The sequence below is a fragment of the Anas acuta genome, chromosome 26, assembly GCF_963932015.1.
Source record: "Anas acuta chromosome 26, bAnaAcu1.1, whole genome shotgun sequence".
Taxonomy (NCBI): Eukaryota; Metazoa; Chordata; class Aves; order Anseriformes; family Anatidae; genus Anas; species Anas acuta.
The window spans coordinates 4,438,158-4,451,880 of record NC_089004.1 but is presented as its reverse complement, the minus strand read 5'-3'; the positions used below and the strand labels follow the sequence as shown (position 1 = coordinate 4,451,880).

The 13,723-nt window shown below is 48.9% G+C and overlaps 2 protein-coding genes across 4 annotated transcripts in view; one reads left to right on the top strand and one right to left on the bottom strand.

Moving 5' to 3' along the window:
* UBA52 (ubiquitin A-52 residue ribosomal protein fusion product 1) overlaps positions 1-13,723 on the bottom strand; it is a 113,122-nt gene that overhangs the window by 36,212 nt on the left and 63,187 nt on the right. The window lies entirely within an intron of this gene.
* Positions 1-13,723, top strand: part of ELL (elongation factor for RNA polymerase II) — a 48,498-nt gene that overhangs the window by 26,136 nt on the left and 8,639 nt on the right. For all 3 annotated transcript variants that reach the window (XM_068661250.1, XM_068661251.1, XM_068661252.1), the window contains exons 3-7: positions 1,637-1,758; positions 2,086-2,249; positions 4,901-5,154; positions 8,188-8,312; positions 11,449-11,545. In XM_068661250.1, coding sequence (XP_068517351.1) covers positions 1,637-1,758; positions 2,086-2,249; positions 4,901-5,154; positions 8,188-8,312; positions 11,449-11,545 — 762 coding nt within the window. The remainder of the gene's footprint in view (positions 1-1,636; positions 1,759-2,085; positions 2,250-4,900; positions 5,155-8,187; positions 8,313-11,448; positions 11,546-13,723) is intronic.

The window sequence follows — 13,723 nt, the reverse complement described above, 5'->3', positions numbered from 1 at the left end:
CCTGCGAGCAGTTACCATGCTGATTTGGTGGCTTGAAACCTTCTGTTTCAGCTAAAAATAATTCCTAGATAACGGCCGGTTTGCATATGCTACACTTTTCAGTACTGGCACAGGCAGCGTTTAACGTTCATGTGGCTCTTGCTTCTGTCTCGTTTTACGTCCTTCGGAGAAGCTGCCCGAGGAAACTGCAGAAACACTGCAAAAACGCCGGAATTGGAGCTCGCCGAGCAGCCATTTTTGACAGTGGTGAATCAGGAGGTGGATGTCAGGCCTGTAATGTATCCGGATGGCACATCTGCACATCTTCCAGGCTTTAAAACCTGCTGTGTCCAGCACAGCTTGCTCATCCCCACCGGGGATTAAGGCTGGACCAGCACAGCCCCCTTGTGCTCAGCACCGTGCCCTGCTCACCATAAATCAACCAGCGGTGAGCGACGCTGCTTGTAGGACATCCAGACCCTGCTCTTCACCTAACCGTGAACTTGGGCAGGCTCTCAGCTCTCCTGGGAAGCTCACGGGGTTTTATCCCTTCCCCACGAGTCGGGGAAGAGGGTGCTGGGTTGAAGAGCACCCCGTGCAGAGGGCGAGTGGAAGAGCTGCTGCCACCCTGCCCGCTGCGGGTCTCACCAGCGTTTCTCGCCAGTTCCAGGAACATCCATCTGCTTTATGGAAGTGGCACAGATGCACACGGTTTCCAGGCTGCTGTGGATGGCTGAGGTCGAAGGGAAACCACCCAGAAACCCCTCCTGTGCCCGCAGCCATGGGTGGTTGCCACCAGTGGGTTTGCGAGGCGTGCGTGTGTCAGGCATCCACGTGGCAGGCTGGGTAAATACGGCCGTGTGCGGTGGAGCGTAGCCTAAAATAGGGTGAAGCCAGCATTTCCTCTGCCTCGTTCTCTGGAAGCCATTTTAATGATCAAATATTGATGTGATGAGCTCCGGTGCCACGATTTATGTTGGACCTCGAACGCAGAAGGGAAGGAAAAATTAAAAACAAAACACTTTTAAAGCTGAAAGGCTGGGGGGAGACAACGCGGGTGGCTGTGGAGTTGTCTGCGGAGCACACGTAATGCTTGATTAAATATTGAATTTAGCAGCAGCGTCACACACACCACAGTGAGCCCTGAAATCTCGTTATGGAATTATAATCTCTTAAAAAAGAATAAGCGTGCTATCTAGCGACCTGGCTTGTGCTATGTTTAGTGCTGGATCACCGGGGCTAAAGAAACAAGTCTCAAATGCTTTGAATTGAACATAAACAGCGGTAGCAAGCCTGTTTTAAGCCTAGATCAATAGAATTGGGTCAGATTGTGAGAACAAGATCATCGTGTGCCTTTGGAAGGCAGCGAGCCACCAGCTCATACCTTTGGTCTGTTACAGATTCTGGCCTTTTTTTATTTAAGCTGATCTTTGTCTACCTCTTTTGCCTTTTTGGCACTATAGCCTGCAGTTTTGCTGACTTCAATCTCCCTCGTAGCTTTTTTCCAGCTTGCTCTTCATGTTCTCCTATGCAGTAATCCATAGGCTTTACTTGTATCGGGTTCCAAAACGGCTCAGAACATAGTGACTGCTGAAAAGATGAACTCTGTGTCAGCGTGGGCTACCTAAATAACCAGTATTTCTCTCCTTCCCAACAGCACATCGCAATTCCGAGGCCCGACCGCCCCGCGGAAGTGCGGACTTTCACCTTTTATCTTTCCAATATCGGCAAGGACAGCCCGCAGGGCAGTTTTGACTGCATCCAGCAGTATGTATCTAGGTGAGTGATGCATCAGAAAGAATCCAGCCATTTCTATCCTACCTTCCGTGGAGTTGTTTCTCTGTCAAACTTAAACAGAACTTAAAGAATGCCATTTCTTTTTAGAAATAGAATGCATTTTCTTTTTAAAACTTCTTTCTTTGTAATCTCTTTGTTTGTGTATGTGTTTGGGTAAGCAGGCACCCACAGAAGAACCTGTTTACCCCTCTCAGCACCTTTCTGTACCCTCCTGATACTCAGATAACACAACCCCAGCTATGCAGTGGTGACAGAAACGTGCCCGTTCGCAGTGCTGGGAGTACCTTTTCCATTGCCTTTCTCTTGCAGCAACGGCAATATCCAATTGGATTGCCTGGGAAGCATACAGGATAAGATCACCGTGTGTGCTACTGACGATTCCTACCAGAAGGCAAGGCAAAGCATGGCACAGGCAGAGGAGGAGACTCGCAGCCGGAGCGCTATAGTCATTAAACCTGGGGGGAGATACGTAGGTAAGCAGCAGCGTGATGTGAGCGGCTGTCCTCACCTCCTGAAGTCGTGCTGACGTTTGCTTTGCTGTGAACAACTTGACCATGAAAGTCCTCAGCAAGTATCTGGTAGTTCCTCCCGGGTGTCTGATTCACTGTGGCGCTGGCCTCCTTGCGTTGTGACTTCTCTGTGGCTTCCATCTTCCCTCTGGAACTTGTGTGGTGCTGGTTGTGTGGCCTCTGAGGGTTGCCTGGGCGCAGTCACATCACTCTGGCATAGTTCATATTTGTCATGCGGTGATGCTGGGAGCACACTGATGCTTTAAAGCGTCTGTGCTCCTAACCAAGCCAGCTAAAACGTCCTGCTGCTGTCACACAGCTGCCGTGTGCCTGCACTTGAGGCCCTTACACGCAGCATCGAGGCTGCAGATAGCAGGGCACTTGGGTTCAGCAGCAAAGATTAGAGCGGAGCTGCTGACGGTAGCCTTGAACAAACCATCTCATTGTCACAATGAAAGGAGAACTCTTTGGAGAGGAAATAAAAATGTGGCAGTGAGCTCGACGAGCAGCCTGCTGAGACCTAGCTTAACCTCAGTCTGGTCACAAACTCAGGGCATAAATACTAAGCAGAAAGTGGAGTTCAGTTCTTGGAGCCAGCTGTTTTTTCATGTGATCTGTAGCCGGTCGCTTCTCAGAGGGTGGCTGTGATGAGGATGGTGAGTTGCAAAATGTAGAACTGCCCCTGACTCATTGTTTTATCAGCCAAGTACTCAAAACTGAGAAATGAGATAGCAATCAGGAAGGAAATGCATTGATTTCCTGTAGACGAGAAGATTTCGTTTAGCTTGTATTTGAGAACTTTACAGTAAGTGGATCGAGTTGGTAGGCTCGTGAGGCAGATTCTCAGGGCAAACTGCTTCCCCGAAAGATGCAGCAAAACTTTCCATTTAAAAATAGCCTCACTTAAACGTTTCCCTCTCCGAAATGGAGGCACAGCCGTGGAAAAAGCACTGGAGGGAGGCGTGGTGCTGCTTGTGCAAGATGTCAGTGTTTAAGGTGGGAGAAAAGCAGCGTAGATGTGAACTAAGACATGAATGTATGTGGAGATAGGGATCTGGGGGTGCGTGTGCTTATATGTGCTGAGTATGTGTGTGTACACGCTTCTCTCTCTATAGGTATATAAATATTTTAAGTGACTTGGTGTTCTGCCTTTGCTTAGTTTTTTCTTCCCCTATCGCTGCCCATTTTGGCTCCAGCCCCAAGTGGAAATGTCACAATGTGTTTTTGCTGTTCACGACCTGGCAGGAGTTAGGGCAGTTCTAGAAAGCCTCCGAGTCTTCTCGTGTCCCGTTGCTGGAAATGACGTCCAGCCTGCCTCTGGATTTGGGGCTGTTTGATGTCTGATTTGTTGTTTTTCTCCCTCGTCTTAACTCAGCCCCGCTGACGACGGGTCCCACCGCCTTGCATCAGCGTGGTACATAACAAAAAGCCAGGAAATGGGGGCTCAGTTATGCAATCTGCATTTCAGTAAAATAAACACTGCAGACAATCACCAGTATCTTCAGATGACTCAGTTGAAAACGTTGCTTCCTAGCAGTGGAGAATTGCCACGCTGAAATAAACCTCCAGAGTTTTTGCAGTAAATGCTGGACGTTGTTTGTCCCACTGAAGGTCACTGTTGTGAACCGTGGCTGCTAATTGCAGCTCCATGTTTTAGACCTTGGGACCCGCAGGGTTTGTTTTTTTTTTTATTTATTTGCTCTTGTCATCTTTGGGAGCAGGAAGCTGGCTTTGTGACCCGTTTCTGGGTTCAAAATAGTGCAGTTCTCTGATTTGTGCCCTAGCCAGTGATGTGGGACTCGGCTGAGGATTCTAGCTGGAGTTGTTTTTTAATAGGAATGGGAAAAATGAATTCCTGTGTAATGCTGTAAGAAACCGAGAAGCACACTTGGGATGGAGCTGAGGAAGCTGGCTCCGAGGGCTTGAGATGAGCATGGGAGGCAGCTTTCTGTCCTCAAGTGCACACAAATAAACGTAGCTGGAAGGCGAAGCAGTTACTGCGACGAAGCAGAAGGGGTTATTCTGTGCAAGCAGGCAGCACGCTAACGAGTAGGCGAACGTGTCGGGGTTGGACCCCCTTCGTGTTTGGCGGGGGGGAAGGGAGGTGGACCCAGCCCCATAAAGTTCCCATTGTTCTGAAAGCAGAAACATCTGCTGGAGCAGCGTTTTTGCTGAGATCAGCAGCAGGGAGCCGCTCGTTGACCACTTCGGGTCTTTCCACTCCATATTTCGACTCTCCTACATAATAATGCCGAATTTTCTCCTCGTAGGGAGGAAAAAAAAAAAATAAATGGTGAGATTAAGCATGGGGATACGTGCACTTGGGATAAATGAAAAGCTAGTGAACAAAGAGGGCTTTATGTAAGCTTGTGGCCAGTAATGTGCAGGTTTCCAGAGCTTGGTGTTGCTGTTTACTTGTTGTGAGCCTGTCATGAATCATAAAACTCACGGGACAGCCGTTCCGGCGGCGCGTTGGAACGGATGGGGTGTGCTGGTTGTGTTTGTCCTTCATTGTCATCTCCTGGCACTCGTGTGATGAGCTCCATATCCGCGCCGCCGACCCACTGGCCTTTGCGAGGTGACTGCTGCAGTTCACTATTCTCATCTCATTTTAGGCAAAAAGGTTCAGGTGCGTAAACCTGCACCAGGAGCTTCCGATGCTGTTCCCTCCAGGAAGCGCCCAACGCCAGTCAACCTTGCCAGTGCAATAAAGAGAGGCAATAGTGCGATTTCTCAGAGACCCTTCAAAGATAGGGTTGTGCACTTACTGGCACTAAAGCCTTATAAGAAACCTGAACTTATTCTCAGATTGCAGAAGGATGGACTTTCTCAGCAGGACAAGGATTTGCTGGACAACCTTCTGCAACAGGTTTGTACCCTGACGAAGGCAACGATTTAGGTAAAGGGAAACGTCTCCTGAGAAGGGAGTCGATTCTGTACGAGTCTGAACGTGACCTGTGTATCTCAAAGCTGCAGCTTGACGTTTCTTTGGAGGCCGTGTCCCACTGGGGTTCACAATTCACACGATTTAGGTAGCAGAAGCCCCCCCCATGTGTACGCTGTGTGGTAGGGGTGTACAAGCAAGCTGTATGATTTTGGTTCACCAGATCAGTCGCTTAAGGGGAACCAAAAAGAAGTTGGTTGTGGGGAGAACTACCTAATGGAGGATCTAGGAGTTATTTGAATTATTATAACCTGTAAATCCACTCCATACATCTTTATTAACGTGGAGGTAAAGGAACGTGTGTGTTAATACATGCAACGTATCCTACGTGAGGGAAAAACGTGTCCCTCTCCACTAAGCTTTACGTCTGTATTGCTGGAGCCCCGTGCCTTCCTGCTGGAAGAGCTACTGGTTCGGTGTGAAGATCATGCAGCTTCTTGCCAACCATATTATTTGTATGTCAAGTGTGAAAGCTGTCTCCTGGCTGAATCAGTCCTTAACGCTTTGAGTCATGTTCAAGGTGCCATTTTAGGGCTTGCAGTGAATACCTTCATTGCTCTCACAGTGCAAAATGCATCGGGGATATTTATTTAAATGCTGCAGCTGCCCTCTTCTGTACTCGATTCTTAATTTTTACTCCTCTCCATAGCTGAGAAGAACGAGACAGAGCAAGGAGTTGCTTTGCCCAAGGGCACAGGGCAGGTCACACTGAAAATGGAGTTAGTGCTGGCACAGCTCGCTCCTTCCCTAGATTTTAATCCCGTAGCCCTTCATTTTCCAGCAGAGCTACAATTCCTTTGCACACCCTTTCAATTGCTACGAATATGTTTAATAATGGAAATCCTGTTGCTGGTAATCATCTTTTATCGATGCTCTCCCGACCCCCTGGCAGGCGAGGGGAGCGCTTGGCAGCGTCGACCTGACCGGGCTAACTGCTGGGTTTGCTGCGAATGCATTGCTTGTAAACTCCTCTCCTCCCAGGGCTCCCATCCCCAGGCAGACACGGATAAACTTCAAAAAAAAAAATTACAGGCTGCGTTAAAGCTACATGTCTAAATATGTCTAGGTGTGGGTTTCATTGTGCTCTCGCATCTCTCGGAGGACTCCGTGTTCCTGCTGGCCTTTTTGCCTCATTTTGCAAGGTTTCTATTTTTGGGGAAGCTTGGGGTGGAGCTTGCAGAGTCCAGCCCCAGGAAAAACAGGGAGGTGGCAGCTCCCAGCCTCTGTGCAGAGCTCCAGCCTCGCCAAGCAGTGTGCCTCCTGCTGCACAACGGGGCAGAGCACGACCCAGCTTTGCTTTCGTCTCGTGGGCACGTTTCCTGGGCTATCTGAATGCAAAAGCCAGCTCAAATTCTTCTTGTGTTTTGGCTCAGGATTTTGGAAAGCTGACAGAACTGAAAGGAAAAACAGTGTTCGTCATGTAAACTGATAACCGGGCTTTTTATTTTGTTGCTTATCAGCAGCGCTTTGCTCTATTCAGTCTTGCAGCTTTTTGCTTTTAAATTCCTAGATTTATAATATTAGGGCAAAGTCTCCCTCGAGCAAAAGCAGGATTAACGACATCTTTGCTTAATTCAAGATTTTCCACTACTTCACTTGCTTTTCCGAGGTTCTCATTGCTGCGTGGATAATAGAAACTCCCAAACAAGCCGTCTCCTGAACAGAGCGAGCGACGGAGAGCGTTAATCCTTCAGCAGATGTGCTGTTTTATCTCCCCTGGCTGAATAAAAGCACCTGCCAGTCTCAAGTGCAACACAGTGGTCAAACTGAGGGGCCAGAGCTGGGAACTGGAGACGCTGGCTTGTTTTTTTTTTTCCCCAGGGGGTTAGCCTGTGCATGGCCTTAGCGTTTGGCACCTCTACCTCTCTGTCCGTTTTCCCATAAATGAATTTAAGGCATTTAAGGCATTTTTTTTCCAGCCCTGGTGCTCCACGCTCACCTCAGAAGGGCTGACTGAGTACAGCATCCATGAAAATGTCACTGCTAGACGTACTGGGGCGTTTTGCTTTGTGCCAACGTTGGGTTTTTCAGGCACGTAACCAGCAGCAAGAGGTTAAATTTTCTGCCAAGCCGTGGAAAGACTGATTAAAGCGGGATAACTCGTAGCAAGCTGTTTCCATTCTAACACAACTCTGCCGGTTCCAGCAGTGTTTCCTATCCACGTAGGCACCGTGCAGAGTCTTGTGGGGGAAAGGCAGACGATAGAATTGGAGAAAATGTCAAAGAGCTGCTTGGACGAGTGTTCTGCAGCTGCACCGCAGGACTTAGGTGCTACGATTTGCTGTAAAACCCTGGGTTATAAGCCGATAATTGCAGGTTTTGTTGTTGTTTCCCTAAAGCAGTCCTCAGAAAAGTTCTCCTCCATAACATCGAGCAGGTGATCCTAACACACGTAGCTGTGCAACGTAATCCACGAGCTCCCGACCGCGTTACATCCGCAATGCATTCTCTGCACCGCTCCTCCAGAAACCAGCTGCCTGCCTCCTGCTTTGCTGGCTTGCTAGTGAGAAATTACCTCCTGGCAGCTGTTAACCGAGCTATGGCCACGAGAGTTCCTCTATCAGCTAATAAATCACACCATTTGAGCTATCGGACAGTCGTGACGAGTGAACTGCCTCTTCCCCCTGGGGTTTATTTCCAAGTGTTGCCCCAAATTGATGCTGTGCTGTTCCAAACTACCAGGCTAAACGATCTGCTTAGATCCGACTTGTTCCTCAGTGAATTTCATGTGTTTTGGAAGCTCATAATGAACTATTGCACTGACAAGGCAACAGAAAAGCATAGTTTGATTAAATCATCTAAAAAAATTTGGAAATGAACTGTATAGTACTGACTCGTTCCCTGACACCACTAACTGCCACTAAGTCTGCTGAGATTTTGCCTACATCTCAGCTCTGTTTATTGTAACAAGTGAGGAGAATTAAATCCTAATGGTGTTGCAAATTACTTTTGTTTCAGGTGGCAAATTTGAGTGCCAAGGACAGCACTTTCACACTGAAAGATTGCGTCTACAAAGAAGTGCAGAAGGACTGGCCAGGCTACTCTGAAGGAGACCAGCAGCTGCTGAAGAGGATACTCGTTCGGTAATTATTCCACCTTCTCTCTAATATCTGCAGCTCAGAAATACTAGGTTGCTATAAATCAGGGTGACTGAAGTCAGTGGAGCTGTGGGAAGTTGAGCGTTTGGATCATTTTAACATCCAGTAAACGTTCGTCAGCCGCTCACCTGCAGAAGTTGGCCAAACTGGAGAGTTAAATGGATGCAATCTTCAGGTCGTAGGCTGTAATTTAATAGCAACTGAAGTCATTATGCTAAAAGCTACAGGAAAACCTGAACGGGGTAAAAAGTTAAACCTTAATGGTGGGGTAAAATCCTGGGAGAGGAGAGGATTAAGCCAAACGTGTGCGGTGCAGCTCCCCGCTGCAGCTCTCCTTTCCGTGTCCCGTATCTCCTTGTGCACGGCTTCCTGTGCAGACTGCTGTGTTTGTTCAGGACAGCAGGAGAAAGTGCCCTGCAGCCGCGTCCCCCCCGGCGTCTCGCCCCTGCTGCTTCTGTGCTCTGTTCCTGCGGACATCCCCAGCCCTTTTGAGCTGTTTTCTTGGAGGCCTCGCTTCATTTCTGTAGGATGATTTGGATATTTTACTGCGCTTTTCTCCGCGTTGGAAATTCTTTTGCTATCAGTCATGTAGGCTGTGCAAGATTGAGGTTTGATTGCAGGGAGAGATGCGTGACCGTGGCTGGAAAAGCACAAGGCGGTTCTTTAAATCCCCTAAAACATTTAATGCTTGTCCTCCTGCCCATAAAGTGCCATCTGGCCAAAAGATGCACACCCTACCTGTTTTCATCTTCCTGAAAATGGCCCTTGACCGAGTTAGAGCAGATGATAGCTCTGTCTCGTTGGTTGTTAAAGATTTTTTTCCCTTAGATGAAACCTAAAAACTTGGAAGCTTTTAGCTGTCAGGCAGCGAGAAAAGAGCACGTATCCCCTAAATTCCTGAGGAATTCTGCCCCGAGTGTTTATATGTGCCTAGCTGGATTTTCAATGTGTGTTTATACTGACTGGAGTTTGTAATGCGGATAGAAATTTTACCTGGCGTGTTTCTGAGACATAATCTTAACCAAAAGCGCAATAAAATAAGTGGAGCATGCTCCGTTTGAACGGTTTCCATGATTTGAAAGCACAATTGGCTGGGAGATGAGACTTTGTTAAACCAACAGAATCGTGCGCTTAAAGTGCTTTGGCATGCTAAAAAAAATATAAATAAAAATCAAACTGATTTAAACGGCCTTGATGTTGAATTATAATTAAATGGAAAAATTCAAGTGCCGTGCAATCTTTATGGCTTTCAGAAAAAGTTAATTTCTCCCTGTAGAAGGCAATGTTTACCGCTTTTTCTAGAATTGTGGCATTCAGTTATGCGAAGGTCTAAAAATAGACCTTGGCAAGGATGTGTTCAACTGTACAAACAAAGCCCCGCGCAGCCAGCGCAGGTAATGAGGCTACAAAATGGAAAAAACATGTCGGGCTGAAGACGGGAGAAAAACATTTGCAAAAAGGGCACGGGCTGCAGCCCTGGGGCTTTACGCAGCTCGCGGTGGCAGGCTGCGTGGTTGCCTGGATCCATCCCATTGTTCGCTGTCCTCTCGGTTTCCACGTCCACTTGCTGGTTCAGTGGCTGCGCTAATTAACACGTCTGCAAACCCTAAAAGCACGTCTACCAAGGCTTGGGTTGGACCGGCTCCTTCTCCTCGTGGTGTTTGTTTTCCCTCCTTTCACCATTGTAGTGAAGTGTTTTTCCGCTGCTGAATCGAAAGCTGTCGTCTTTCACTCATTTATTTATTTTTTTTAATCCGTAATTAACATGTTAGGAGATGTTCAGGATTACTCAGGCCAGTCAGGAGGCATCCAGAAAGCCGCTTGGCCCTGGTGTTTATGGAATTTCGCTGCTCCCCTTCCTGTTTTCACAGTCCCCGAGCGCTTTCCTTGAGTTGATCCCTGGCTGTGGGGATCGTTCTAAATAAAAATGAAACAAAACAGCAACTGCAGCCAGCAGGGCAGCGAAACTGCAGGCATCTGTGTCGGTGCTGAGGGTTCGAGCTGAGGTTAAAAGTGTATAGTTTGGGACTCTTATCTGTGAAATCATCTCCCCAGTGCTTGAAAAATGGGGGCTTTGAAGCTGTTGTAGCCTCTCGTGGGAGAATTTAGACGTTGGTTATCGAGGCTGTGCAGCTGGGGACGAAGTGGCTGCGGAGCTAGTTTGTTAAAACCTCTAACTCTGATTTTTTTTTCTGCTTGATGGCTACAACCTGATGCCACAGGAGTCTTTTTCTGGGTGATAAATGGGTATATGGGCTCTCTGGTTCATGTCAGAAGGGTGGGGCAAAGCTACAAAACTTGACTCAGAGCTGTAGAGCGCCCCTTGGGCGGTGGGGAGTGCAGGCACCCACCATGAATGGGAATTAACACACTTACGTGATGAGAATGAATTGCATTGTCCTTTTTTTTTTTTGCTCCGAGAGGTCTCCATTGTTTGTCAGATACCGCAAACACAGAGCAGAGCAGAGCTATTTTGCATGATGCGACTTAAAAGTATTATTATGAAGCCCGAAATGTAAATCCTAGAGGACCAATAACGCGGTAACAGTTCCTGTTATAATCCTGCTCTTCCTGAGCCCAGAGGGGCTTGCTTCTGAGAGAGGGCTGCTGTGACTGTGAAACGTTGTTGTAGTGGTGCTAGAAGAGGGAGAACTTAACTGCTGAGCATCTGAACTTGAGCCTCAGCCCCTTCTGAGCGTGCTTGCCTTCTGAATTGGTCTTGAGAAGTGAATTTCACCTGGGTGAGCCCAAAACTGGGCTGAAATCAGTTGAAATAGTCTTGCTTCTCAGGCTGTATTTGAAGGAGTGGCTGCAATACATAGCCCATAAATTTTCAAGTTCAGTGCCAGCCTTTGCTAACGTGTACGGGTCATTTTCCTAAGGTAGATACTTGTGTAACGTGTCACTGTGTCAAGAGAGGGAGGTAAAACTGCCAGAAAATCAGATCCTCAGCAGGGGAAGGAGCTCCTGTCCCCAGCTGGGGCTGCCTCTCCCCCTGCCCCAAGTCCTGTGGTGTCACTTGGAGGCGTTACCCCACGTGCAGAGAAGTGCAGAACTCAGGGTAAGCAAGACAGAAGCAAGCAGGCGCAGGATTTTAACCACCCCACCTTCTGTTTTTCAGGAAACTCTGTCAGCCCCAGAACAGCGGTGGCTTTCAAGGAGAAGCACCTTCCCTGAGCCCACCCAAGGACAATGTGAACTCCAGCTCTCCTCCTCAGGTGGGTGCTGCCTCTCTCTCTCGCTCTGAGCAGCAGAGAATCAGGAACTGAGACCTGCTGCTGCCAGACCTGGGTCCAGGCCGAGCTGTTCAGCCTGTCTGTGTGCTGACCGCCTGCTGCTGGAGGCTGTTAGGTCAGCAGGGATTGGGTTTTGTTTTTTCCCCTGAAGTTAGAGCCTAATTCTAGGCTTCCTCAGCATCTCTTCCTCCTCTGGATGTGGTTCGGTGATGGACTACAGGGAGGCTCTCTGGCAGTTTGCTCTGAGCTTTAGTTTGAAGGGCTAAATTTTTTCAAAGTGCCTCCGTACCTCTGGGAATTCCAGGGGGAACGCGAGCTTGTGTTTTGCTCATTACTAATAATTGACTGGAACGAAGCAGTAATAAGCAGCTCCCAAACACAGCCGAGTTATTAAAAACCTTGACCTTTTGCAACCTAATTGCCATGACAGATCAGGAGCACGTTGGTCTGCTCTGTGATTTGTTGAGATGCCAGCGCAGGGAGCTGTGAGTACAGAAGAAGCCGGATTTCCACGGTGAAGAGCTCTGAAGCAGCTCCATTTGCTCGTGTGTCGGGCAGAGCCTGTCCCCACCGTGCCTCGGTGTCTCTGAGCGCTGACTTCCCGTGCTAGCACCGTGAAATGCCGGCTTCCCTTCTCTGCTGTGGGTCAGCCCAGACAAGTTGAGTATTTATTCTCCTCCTGCCAATGGAATGTGTAATGCCTGCTTGTCTGGACAGACGCACCGAGGATTAGTGGCAAAGAATATTAGCAGGTAAGGAAATTATGCGCTTTCTGGCAGCGAGAGGGAAGCAATTCGCCACTGAGAACAAGAACTGTGCGACTTGTTTGCCAGGTAGCTAATTCCAAATCCTCTCTTGTTCTGCTCTGGGCTTGTTCCTGGTGAGTTAAGAATGGTCCCCTTCCTTCGAGTGAGCTCGGAGAGGCACAGTGCTCTTAAAGAGGCTGGGCATGTGCCTCGCTTAGCCTGATTCTGCAGAAATTCAGGCTGAAAGGTCACCTCGCTTATTTAGAAAGACGTGAAGGTCTGCAGGGGATGGTTTTAGCCTCCCGATTATCTGACCAAAACCACGGGCAGCTGATTGATCTGGGTGTAGAAAAGGCTTAGTGCAGTAAGGACAACAACGAGGAACAGGAATGATTCCAGCAGCGCTGCTAACGTGGCCTGTCAGACAGCAAAGCACGGGGCACTTCTTGTAGGCTGTTGGTTTTTGATGCTACACGTTACAGAGCTGTCGTTTCTACTTAAAGGAGGGTTCCCTTCTCATGGTTGCAACCCCAGCGGAGGACTCGGTGATTTGGTAGCCTTAAAATATTTAGGTTGTGGAACAAAAGCAAATCAAAAGGTTGGCTTCAGCATTTTAAGGGGAGAGGCGGCGCAGCAGGAATTGCACGAACACCTTTACACCCTAAGAGATAAAGTCAGAGGGGAGGTTATTTGTCAGCTTTGGAGGAAAGTAAGGGAGAGCTGGCAGCTCTCAGAGCTGGCTGCAGCTCTCTGACAGCCATCCAAGGGAACAGCCCCTCCTTTGGGGCGAGGGACAGCACCGTGCCCTGCGTGCAGAGACAGAGAAATAACGACCGGGGGGGGAGAGGAGCGAATTGGTGGCTCCTCCACAGAGCAGCCGCGCTTCTGCGAGGGAGCAAACTTTCCATTTGCAAACGCACACACAGTCCTGCCTGAGACAGCAAAGAAAACAATGAAATATCCAACAGAAACAACCCCAGCTAGCCCTCGCTTTCCGCCGGGCACCAAAAAATCTTTCCGCAGACTTTCTGCAGCCCGTGGCTGCCAGGCAGGCGCGCACGGAGCTGCGCTGAGGGCTGGCCAAGGTAATTTGGGCTGGCTCGGGCTCCACGCTGAGCTGATGGGAGGCTGGGCTGCTCCACGGCGAGACTTCCCTGGGTTGACCCGAGCCTGCAGACGGCTGGAATCGCAGGAACTGGGGGCACGGAGCCTTCGGCAGTCCCACCTGCGTGTGGCCAGGGGGCTGCTGGGGATAAATGGAAAGCTGTGCTCTTTGAAGGGAGGGATATTCCGGTTGTGGCAGCCCGCGTGACGTGGCTCGCTGCGGATGACCTCTTTTTGCCTGAAATTCTGAGTACTTTGCAATTGGTGCTTTCTCTCCTCTTCTGGGAAATGCCTCTTTGAGAAGAGGAAG